Genomic DNA, 12,323 nt, shown 5'->3' on the forward strand with positions numbered 1-12,323 from the left:
ACATGGGCAAATTTGAAGAAGATCATGAAGTTGCTAAGCTTGGATGTGGCTATCTTTATTTGATGCCTTGCTCTTCAATTTGATACATTGTACATTGTTTGTTGCTTGATTCTAATGTCCAAGGGAAATTTGGGTTTCTATATGACATTCTTGTCTATTGGATTGCAACCCAATTGTCAGATCTTTTCAACTCTCAACTTTTAAATTTATGCTTAGGATTAGTCTCTTCATCTTCTCCCCACTTCTTTAATTTCAAAATCTCTTCCTCATTTTTAAAAACTTCTTTGTTTGTGCTTGTTTCCTAAACTTTGACCATTTTACAAACTAGAAACTTTGGCCTTAAGCCATTGCATTTTCAAACTTCTTTTCTTAATCAAACTTGTAAATAGACTTAACAATTTCAACAAAAAAAAGCCAAAAAGAACTAACTCATTCAAATCATTTTTAGGCCTTTATGCCTTTCAAACTTAAATTTTTGTTAAAAGCAATGCATCCACTTTGAAATTTATACCACAAACTACGAGATTTTGATCCCTCATTTTTATGTTGGTACGTAGGCACAAGTCTGAAGGTCTTGTTAAACACAAAAATATAATTAATGAATTCTTTTCTCATACCCCCATTCTATTTGTTTGCAAACATCATTTGTACAAAAACACATATGCACACAAAAAAGGGCTCCCTAGGAGTATCTAGGACACTTTGGGTGCTAACACCTTCCCTCTGTGTAAGCAACCCCCTTACCTGTAATCTCTGGCATTTTATTAGTTTTGATTTGAAAACTTCTTATTTTTGGGTTTTGTTCGTACTTTTCCCTTTTCCCTTGGAAACAATAAAAGCGCGGCGACGACTCTTGTTATTTGATGTCTTGCTTATCCATAGCTTGATGATCATGAATTTACCGCTACACTCAACCTAGTGATGATCAAACCAATGTTCGGTATCCAGATTTAGGATGTAGCAACCATATGACAGGAAACAATATATGTTTCATCATGTTATATGAATCAGTAAAGAGGAAGTCATTCAAGCATGACTTGGTTATGAAGTCAAAGCAAAAGTCAGAACTTAATCATTTTGATGTGTGTATGCCTTTTAAAGTAAGATGAAATGGAGATAATTGTTATTTTCTAAATTTCATAGATGAGTTCACAAGATACATATGAATTTATCTGATTGAATGAAAGAGTGATATATATATATATATATATATATATATATATATATATATATATATATATATATATATATATATATATATATATATATATATATATATATATATATATATATATATATCTATATATATATATATATATATATATATATATATATATATATATATACCACTAACTTTTCTCTCTCAATAACAAAAAGTTCTATAACAATATTTGTTTACAAACAATTTAATTTCTTTCTTTCTTCATTCTTAAAAAATATAAAATTGTTTCAATAAAAAAGTCATATTTTCCGTAATGATAAGGGAGTAACTATCCAATTCCCACACTCTTAAGAATATATATTACTTTCTTTGTGCCTAAGGTATAGTCAAAGAGCTTCCTATTAATAACTTGTGTGGGTTTATTCTAATACTATAACAACCTTAAAATTCTTTGACAGTCTTACACCACAAAGAATTGTCTCACACTATAATTTTAACAAAAAATATATATATATATATATATATATATATATATATATATATATATATATATATATATATATATATATATATATATATATATATATATATATATATATATATATAAATTAATATTAAAAAAATGAAAAAAAATATTTTAAAACTCAATTAATATATATTAGTTGAGTTAAATGAATGTGAAGTATTAAATTTAATACGGTATATGATAATAAGATTTATAGTAAATTAAAATTTTCTTTTTAAAAAATATAGATTAAAATGGTAATGTTCTCTTGAGTGCAAAAGTGCAATTAAAATAGTACATATATTCATAGGAATCACATAGGTGTATGTCCCACTCGCTACAGTCATGAAGTATATGTGTACGCTCAAAATCTCTCTCTTCTGACACGTGTCTAAATGTAGCAATCAACGGTATGAGACACTCTTGTTCTCCCACTACTACAAAATGCCACTCTTCTCATCATTCTTACCAGCTACGATTACACACTCACCAGCAACCACCTTCCTTTTGCCGTCGATCACTCTTCTCTCACCGCCGGTGTGTCATCAGCTACTATCTATAACTTCATCACACTCTTCTCCCAGATCCAGATTAATCACCTTAATAATATCACATTTATTTTACTAAAACTAATTATTAAAACTAAGTTGATGAATTTGGTTTGATACATGCAGAAACAGATTTTGACACAAAAATGGCAACAATAACGGGATCTTCAATGCCGACGAGAACCGCGTGCTTCAATTACCAAGGAAGATCAGCAGAGTCTAAACTGAATTTGCCTCAGATCACATTCAATAACAACCAAGCGTTTACGCATATTGGTTTGAGATCTCTCAACAAGCTGCACGTGCGTACCGCACGTGCTACTTCCGGTTCTTCAGATACCAGTGAAAAGTCATTGGGGAAAATAGTGTGTGGAATGAGCTTGGTGTTTGTTGGAGCTGAAGTTGGACCTTGGAGTAAAACTGGTGGACTCGGTGATGTTCTTGGTGGTCTTCCACCTGTTTTAGCAGTAAGTTACTTTTGCATTACACTTATCATCCTCGTGGATACGATATCGACATTGACATGTTGACACCTCGAGTAGTTTAGAAAAAATGAATGTAATTGAATGCATGCAATTTTTGTGATAATTTTATTTTTTAGGGAAATGGACATCGAGTTATGACTGTGTCACCGCGTTATGATCAATACAAGGATGCATGGGATACGAATGTGCTGGTTGAGGTAAAAAAAATTGTTTATGTATAAATCTTGAGAGTATTAAGCAAGAATTACGGTTATTAATGATTCGTTAATTTTTTGTTGTTGTTGTTGGTAGGTTAAAGTTGGAGATAAAATTGAAACTGTGCGTTTCTTTCACTGTTACAAGAGAGGAGTTGATCGTGTTTTTGTGGATCATCCACTTTTCCTTGAAAGGGTTTGATTTCTATGCTTTTGTTTTCATCAATCAGTGGAATGTTTAAAGATAAACTGATTTGTTTATTGATATTTGGAATCTGAAAGGTGTGGGGAAAGACTGGGTCAAAACTTTATGGTCCTAAAACTGGAATTGATTATAGAGATAATCAACTTAGATTCAGCTTGTTGTGTCAGGTAGCTTTTTGCTTTATATACTTTCTACCTATGTTGTTTTACCCTGTATTAATTGTTAGATCTGTTGGCATAAACAACTTAATTAAGTGCTTATATGTATTTCTATATTAATAGAAGTAAGCAAGTCAAATTGTTTTTCATATAAGTTATAAATTATTTTCATAAGTCATTCTAAAGAGTTTTGTAGAAATAAGTTGAAAATTGCTTATAAACATGTCATAAGCCCTTTCTAGAAACCATATTTGCCCTTGACTTATGATTATTGACTACATTTATATGTTGAAATTGGTCTTCACTCTTGACTTTAATGGTTGTTTCCTGTGCTTATTTTCAATCGATAGCTGAAAATTTCAACTTCTTTATATTATTGACTCTAGATATGATCATTATCAATGTGCTTAACTGCTTTCAGGCTGCACTTGAGGCACCAAGGGTTTTGAACTTAAACAGCAGCAAATATTTCTCAGGACCATATGGTGTGGCTCTCTAGTCTTTACTTTTTTGGTCTTTAATATATTCTTTTGAGGATAAACTTCAACTTAATTTTACAAGCTTTTTATGACTTTCTACAGGCGAAGATGTAATCTTTGTTGCCAATGATTGGCACTCTGCTCTTATTCCATGCTACTTGAAATCGATGTACAAGTCTAGAGGGCTTTACAAAAACGCAAAGGTGAGGATTTGTTTACTTTTCGTGTTTGCGAAATCTATATAGCATAAGGAAGCTGACTTTCTTTGTAATCATGACAGGTGGCCTTTTGTATTCATAACATAGCTTACCAGGGTAGAAACGCCTTTTCAGACTTCTCTCTTCTCAATTTACCTGATGAATTCCGAAGCTCTTTCGACTTTATTGATGGGTATGATATGGTTATCCTTCTAAAAATCACATTACAACATCGGTCTTGTGTTCCTACAATTTGATTATGTTTTTCGTTTGTTTCTTTTTCAGGTATAATAAGCCTGTGAAGGGAAGAAAAATCAATTGGATGAAGGCTGGAATATTAGAATCCGACCAAGTGTTCACTGTAAGTCCACATTATGCCAAGGAACTTATTTCCGGAGAAGACAGAGGTGTGGAATTGGACAATATCATTCGTTCAACGGGCATCATTGGTATCGTTAATGGCATGGATAATCGAGAGTGGAGTCCACAAACTGATAGATACATAGATGTACATTACAATGAAACAACTGTAAGTAGCACATTTTCAGTTTAACATGGATTCCTTTTATGACATGGAACATAGAAACTGGTGTTCATCAAAACTGTCATTTTTAGGTCACCGAAGCAAAACCTCTGTTGAAAGAAACTCTTCAAGCCGAGATTGGGTTGCCAGTTGACAGCAGTATCCCTTTGATAGGGTTCATTGGCAGGCTAGAAGAGCAGAAAGGTTCAGATATTCTCGTTGAAGCTATTGCCAAGTTCGCTGACGAAAATGTTCAGATAGTAGTTCTTGTAAGTGTCTTTATTAGAATTTTAGTTTCCTTTTTAATGATATTGTTACCTAAACAAAGCTATGTTTATAATTCATATTCTTTTTTACTTCAGGGAACTGGCAAAAAGATCATGGAAAAGCAAATCGAGGTACTGGAGGAAAAATATCCCGGCAAAGCAATTGGGATAACAAAATTCAACAGCCCCTTGGCTCACAAAATTATTGCTGGAGCTGACTTTATAGTGATCCCAAGTAGATTTGAGCCCTGTGGTCTAGTTCAGTTGCATGCCATGCCATATGGAACGGTAGAGTTTATGCGCCTTTTTTCTCCATTTAAGATTTGGATTTTCTATGTTCATGCAATCACATAGTTGTTGATCAGCATTGTCCGGTCAAAATCGGATGGCTAACATAAAATGCTTGAAACAGGTGCCTATAGTTTCCTCAACTGGTGGACTTGTTGACACTGTGAAAGAAGGCTATACAGGATTCCACGCTGGGCCGTTCGATGTAGAGGTAAGAAGATAAGTATCCTTTTTTTCGTTTTCATTTTGATTGGGAGTGAAACAAAAAGATTATAACTTAAAGTTGTTTTTTAGTGTGAAGATGTTGATCCAGATGATGTAGATAAGTTAGCAGCAACTGTAAAGAGAGCCCTTAAAACCTATGGTACTCAAGCCATGAAACAGATAATCCTGAACTGCATGGCCCAAAACTTCTCGTGGAAGGTAAGCGTGTGATTGCCGATTTTGTAGAAATGACATTCAACTAATCCTTAATGTGTGATTTCTGATACAGAAACCAGCCAAACTGTGGGAGAAGGCGCTGTTGAACCTAGAAGTCACAGGCAACGTAGCTGGAATAGATGGGGACGAGATTGCTCCTCTTGCAAAGGAAAATGTGGCTACTCCTTGAGAGGAGTGTCCTCGTAAATTCGCAGTTGATGAACAAGTTCTACATGATCGAAAACATGAACCAATATGCTAAAAGTAATGTAAGGTTTCTTTGGAGTAAGGTCTTGTAAGCAATCTATGTAGTTTCAAGAACATGAGTTGTAAGAAGTTAAAATGTTGTATTAGTGAATAAAGGCATGTATCATGTTGTCAAATTTTTTATATGGCTCTAGTCGTGGATTTCATAATCATAGGAATGAATAATGCACTCTAAGTGAATAAAGTTCTAGTTCATATGGCGTCGAGATTTAACATGTTCATATCACACTGTTTTTTTGGGGGGTTACATATTTATATCACAATGTTGATGATGAATTTGAAATTTAAATTGTAAGAAAATTAATAAAACTTGACAATTCACTCTAATATAAATACACTTGGTCAAAATATGGGCAGCATGTCTTCTTAGGTATAAGTTCAAACTTTAGACTTTTGTGATCAAAATTGAATGTTTAAGAAATCATTTAGTGCCTTTTAAAATGACCTCCTATGTAAAATGAAACTCTTTTACATAAAGAGTAATCTCTAGAAACATGACATAAGAAAAATACAGCACACTCTTTTACAAGAATGATCCTAGATGGTGTTGAAACCGCGGCGCCAATCTAAAACAGGGTCACGCACTGTCTGAAATCACGAGAAACGGACAAAGATGCCGCGCCATCAACTAACACTTGATTAAACAAGAAACCGCTCAATGTCTCATTCGACAGCATTTAATTTCAATTTTTATATGTATCTGTTTTTAAGTTTAAGGTTCTTTTTCAATTTGCCTCACTGAGTGCCTCGTTTCTCAGTCACTACGTGTCTTTTCTCCGGTGTGTCATTACCACTTGGTCTGCAAGTCATGGCGACCGCCACATCACTGCCCGGCGCATGAGCCACATCTGTGCGTCCTCAGATTTATTGTCTTACGCATTTTTGTCTCTTGTTCATCGTGATCATCATTGCCCTTTTCACAACCAGATGCCTCTCTTTGCACAGTTTTTAACTACTAATGCCCATGAATGATAACTATATTGTCTGTTTTGTTATATTTACCAAAGTCTTACTCATCCGTGCAAAACAATAATCGGCTCTGGTTTCAAGGACAAGTACTTGAAGGTCACTTGACCAAACAATTGACCGATTTTGATCTACTTCATTGCACAAAATGGAAGTAAGTTGATGCATCATGTAAATCATGTAAAAGTATCTCTTAAAATCTAAAGTGATGAAGAAAAAAAATATATGTTTTGAGATTGTCATAAAAATAACTAAAAAGCAATAAGAATGCTCACGAAAGAAACCAGAGTCACGAGGGCGGGTGACGACGGTTTGGAGGCCAATCTGAATTCGGCGGACAATAGAGGGAATCAGAGACGTAACACCGGTTGTGGTGGTCTGGCGTTCTTCGATAGCGACAATGCGGTGGAGGAGGTTCGGGCGTCCGCGAAGGTAGCACGGGTCGGTTCAAGGAGGCAGTTTGGGTCTGATTCAGTTGATTCACGTGTATCGAGTTTGGTTGTTTCGATTTGCAAATTCATTCGTTAATGAGTTATGTTTTGTTGAGAATGTATCTAGTGTGAGTAGTATAGATAATAGTCTCACATTTAGTTGGAAATATGGAGACTTGAACATTTATAAGTGAGAGAACTCACTCACCTATCACCTTAAGATTTTGGGTGAATATGTGGTGTGTCTCTCACAAAGGTGATCAACTTATTTTGGGTGAATATCGTAAGTCAACGACGCTAGTGTGGTGAATAAGAAACGTTCCGTTGAAGAGTATCAACGTCACCAGTGTGGTAAATAAGAAACGTTCCATGCGGTACAAGAGTTTGTGGAACTAAGAAGAGTTTTCACTTTATGGGGAGCGTTGTGGACTCACACTTGAGGGAGAGTGTTGAGAATGTATCAAGCGTGAGTAGTATGGATAATAGTCCCACATTTGGTTGAAAACATTGAGACTTGAGAATTTATAAGTGAGAGAATCCACCCACTTATCACCTTAAAATTTTAGGTGAATATGCGGTGTGTCTCTCACAAAGGTGCTGCTCTAAAAAAGGAAGTCCCACAATATTCAATGCTCCCTAGTGAAAAAACTCCCCTAACGTGTTTTAGGCTCGTTAAGAATCTCTTGAATTTTAGCATATATAAATATGTATCTATGTTATTCTTTTCACAATATTTAGAACTTCAGAGCTAACGACGGATTCACAATATTTAGAACTTCAGAGCTAACTACGGAAATAAGGGTTGGGAGTTCTATTTGAAAACTTGGAGTTCTTAAAATAAGGGATCCAATGTGATTGGGAAACATTTCTAAATACTTTGGATTTGTGCGATTCATATAAAGAGAGTTTAAGAGATTGGAAAACACATAGGTAGAAAATAGGGTTTGTTTTCTGGAACTTAGGTGACTATTCTTCAAGTCTTCAGTTCCTTAAATAGAGAAGGAAAAGAGTTGTTGGAGACATTACACCAAAGAGTCTTGAAGAATCTTGAATAGAGACATTTAGATGTTTCTTCAAATGGTTAATGTCATTGAAAGTCCATTTGAAATTCCTTTGCTTCAAAAGAAATGATCAGTTACATCCCAACTATCTATCAGAAAAATATCTTAGGTCTTCACGTGATCAGAAGAAGACAAAATGGTCTCAGAGTCTGATAGTGACATATCAGAGTCACCTTGGTCTTTGCGCTTTGACTGGCTTCAAATTCTGATCTTCCGAAGCAGACTTCTTCAAATTCTGGTCATTAGAGACTGACTTTTTTAGAGTTCGGTCTTCAAGCGGTGACTTCTTCAGAGTCTAATCTTCAGAAGTTAACTTCTTTAGAGTTTATCTACAACTTATGATATTTAAGCTTCTTCTTTTATATGTTCACTAACATAACCAATACTTATATTATTCCTAATGTTTTAGTATATAACCATTCACATTTGAACAAATATTAGTATACCCAATTGTTCTTTAAATACTTTATTATCATCAAAACCTAAGCGATATGATACAAATCAATTTTTTTTCAACACTTTCAAATTAAGAAAATTTGTCTTTGATAGAACGTCGAGTCCTTTCTCACTAAAATGAATAAGGTGTGTATGCCATAAATCACTATACGCGTCTTCAGTTTCATTCACTTCCTTCTTGCATAGTATTACAGGCATCCTGTAAAGAGTAATGAGACTTTTCTCCTTTGCTATCGCCAGTGACCCTTTGGTACTCTTACACATACCACCACTACTAAAGTAAGTATGATAACCTTTAATATCCAAGGCTTTAACCGAAATCAAGTTGATATGAATATCAAAAACATGTCTCGCACTCTCCAATTTAAGCTTACATCCAACACTAATTTCAACCAAGACATCTCTCATTTCCCATTTTTACCGTTCCAAAATCATCAACAGTATAAGATGAGAAGAAATCATGCCCATGAGTAACATGGTATGAGGCACCTAAATCAATAATCCAATTTGAATCTTGACATGCAAGGTTTATAGAATTATCATCATAAACAATGTAAACATCATTGTCACGTGCAACTGTCTTTATCATTTTTCTTATCATTACCTTCACCTTTTTCCCTTGAATATTCTCTTTTGAGAAACCTGCAATTTATTTTTATGTGTCCCACCTTGCCATAATTGTATCATATAATTTCTTTTCTAGTTCTTGAATTGCTTCTTGACTTGCCGCGACTCTAAGATTTGTCATGTGATCAGTGCATTTTGATGCACATTCTTCTACTATTATACTTAGGTAACTCTATAGTTTATTCTATTATTTTTACTATTTTAGAGTATTTTTATATTTAAGTTTATTTTTGATTTTATTTTATTTTTGCACTTTATTTTCAGCATAAATAGTTATTTCATGCTTTATTACTATGCAGATCATAACTTGAGCTACAAGGATCGGATTAATGCGTTTTAATACGTGTTGGAAAGCTAAGAGAAAGAGCTACAACTTTTATGTTGAAGACACAAGCTGATTCGGAGCGAATACGTATCAAATAATTCGTTGAAGTTTCGTACTTTAGGAAATATTTTCTTTTGGGCCGAATTTAGGTTTTCCGGCCCAATTTGAATTATTAGTGAAACTCTTATTCTATTTAAAAGGGCATCCGTGGTACTGTAGCAATCACACATTATTCACGTTAACTTTTTGCTTTTGTGCGATCATGAAGAAGAACTAATCTCCTAGAGTCAATCTATTGTAACCGAATTTCCAAGGCTTTGAGGTTTTTATTCTATCAATTTAATTTTGTTCTCTTTCAATTCTATTATATAAAATTGTATTTGCTTAATCTGTATTTTCTGGAATAGTTTTGATTAAATTCGTATGATTGCATTCCTAACTATTAATTGTCGTTTTCGTCGCTTTGTCGTTAAATTCCGTTTGTAAATCGTGTTTGCTTAATTCACGATTGTATTTATCTGTTTGCTTAATTCGGAATATAGGAATGTAAATCTATCAGATATCTATTGCGCTTATCAATCGAATTTGAATCGAATAGAGATCGAAGCCGCTTAGGGAATTGGTAGGTAAAAACCAGTGATTAGCCGGAAACCGAAAACAGTAGATTGACTTATTTTATAATCGCTAATTTTAATCATTTTTTTTGCTTTATTTTCTAAATCGACCACTAAAATATAAATCCCCCTTAAATCGATTCCATTAGGTTAAGAATAATACAAGAATCCTTGCGTACGATACTCGAGTTGTCGCTTCCGCAAAACTATAGTTTTCTAATTACTCGTTTTGACTCGTGCGCGACAGCGGATCAAATTGGCGCCGTTGCCGGGGATTCTTGTAAATTTTAACCATTATTATATTCTAGCTATTATTATAGTTATAGGTGTTGTGTTTTAGCATTTTTTTTCCCTTAACTTTCTTGCGTTTTGGTCTTTTTGCGTTTTAGGATTAAAAAAATCTGTTTTTTTAGGAAATTATCTAAATTATTTCGATTCTTTGTCAGTTAATTAGGAAAAAATCAAGAATCAAAAGCCATTATTTAGGTAAATAGTGGAAGCCGTTCTAAAAATCTGAAATTCCTTATTTTTCTATTTTTTATGATTTTTTTTTCTGTTTTTATAGTTTCAGAAAATTTCAAAAAAAAATTCAAAAAAAATCTCAAAAATTTTAATTGACGTTATTAGATTAATTTTTGTGTTTTTGTATTTTTTTCCTTTTATTTCAATAGTTTTTACGTATTTCAATTGTTTGTTCTTAATAGGGACATTGTGGGTATTTTCCTATTTATTGTTGCATTGTTGAATTAGTTATGAGGTTTTTCATTGTTTGTTGATTTTTTTATTGAGTTTAATATGGCTGACCAAAGAACTCTAAGAGAACTTGTTGCTCCTGATATGAATTACAATGGTTTATGTATTGAACATGCTGATGTTATTGTTCCTTTTGAGTTGAAATCTGGTTTAATACACTTGTTGCCAAGGTTTAGTGGTCTTGCAGGTGAGGATCCGCATAAGCATCTTAAGGAATTTCAGGTTGTTTGCTCTACACCATTGAAACTTGAAGGAATCACCGAAGATCACATGAAGCTGAGAGTCTTCCCGTTTTCACTACAGGGTGTTGCCAAGGATTGGTTATATTATCTTCAGTCGAATTCTATCACAACTTGGAATGATTTGAAGAGAGTCTTCCTAGAGAAATACTTTCCTGCCTCCAGGGTTGCATCAATCCGAAAATAAATATGTGGTATTAGACAGGGAAATGAGTCATTGGCTGAGTATTGGGAGAGATTCAAACAATTACTATCCAGCTGCCCTCAACATCAAATTACCGAAGAACTGCTTATTCAATATTTCTATGAGGGATTGTTACCAATGGATAGAAACATTCTTGATGCTGCTAGTGGTGGAGCACTTGTCGATAAAACTCCAATTGCTGATAAAGCCCTGATTGAGAACATGTCACTCAACTCCCAACAGTTCACAACAATGGATAATTTTATGGTCCAAGCAAAAGGTGTGAATGAGATTCAGCTTTCTTCTTCCAACAAAACTCTAGAAACTAGAATTGATGAACTTACCTCTTTAGTGAAACAATTGATGTTACACGTTCCACCACCACCACCATATAACCCTCCATAGGTAACCACCTCTTCACCTTCTGAACCTTCACTAGAGGAACTTGTCAAGAAAATGGTTGTAAACACTCTCTAATTTCAGCAGGGAACAAATCATAGTATTCAGACTTTGCAAACACAAATTGGACAACTTGTCACTTCAATGAATGTTATGCAACAAGCTCAAGGATCAAACCAACTACATGTTCAAACAGTAGTTAATCCAAAAGCCTCTAATGTGAGTGCAGTTTCCTTGAGATCCAAAAAAGTAACAGAACCATCCCCAGAAAAAATAAAAAAATTCTTTAGGTAACACCTGAACCTTCTTCCGTTGTGATAGAAACTGAACCCTCTATTGTGGTAGAAACTGAAAAAGAAAAAGAGAAGAAGTATGTGCCACCAGTTCCCTTCCCACATAGAATATTGAAAAATAAAATGACTGGTGATAGAGATAATGAGAGAGAGATTTTAGATGTGTTCAGAAAAGTGGCGGTAAACATTCCGCTTCTTGATGTTATTAAGCAGGTTCCAAAGTATGCAAAATTTCTAAAAGACTTGTGCACAAGTAAGAAAAGGTTGAAGGACAATGA

General features: G+C 34.0%; 1 protein-coding gene across 1 annotated transcript; it reads left to right on the forward strand.

Annotated features, from left to right (window-relative positions):
* The first annotated feature begins 1,994 nt into the window (after nucleotides 1-1,994).
* On the forward strand, nucleotides 1,995-5,987 carry LOC127098678 (granule-bound starch synthase 1, chloroplastic/amyloplastic). Its single transcript, NM_001426979.1, has 14 exons — nucleotides 1,995-2,204; nucleotides 2,342-2,682; nucleotides 2,817-2,897; nucleotides 2,992-3,090; nucleotides 3,177-3,266; nucleotides 3,679-3,742; nucleotides 3,839-3,939; nucleotides 4,017-4,126; nucleotides 4,219-4,462; nucleotides 4,549-4,725; nucleotides 4,819-5,010; nucleotides 5,135-5,221; nucleotides 5,305-5,433; nucleotides 5,504-5,987. Exons 2-14 carry the CDS (start codon nucleotides 2,362-2,364, stop codon nucleotides 5,618-5,620), a joined length of 1,812 nt encoding a protein of 603 aa, NP_001413908.1. The 5' UTR covers nucleotides 1,995-2,204; nucleotides 2,342-2,361; the 3' UTR covers nucleotides 5,621-5,987.
* The last annotated feature ends 6,336 nt before the right edge of the window (nucleotides 5,988-12,323 follow it).

This window comes from Lathyrus oleraceus, chromosome 6, assembly GCF_024323335.1.
Source record: "Lathyrus oleraceus cultivar Zhongwan6 chromosome 6, CAAS_Psat_ZW6_1.0, whole genome shotgun sequence".
NCBI classification, from domain to species: domain Eukaryota; kingdom Viridiplantae; phylum Streptophyta; class Magnoliopsida; order Fabales; family Fabaceae; genus Lathyrus; species Lathyrus oleraceus.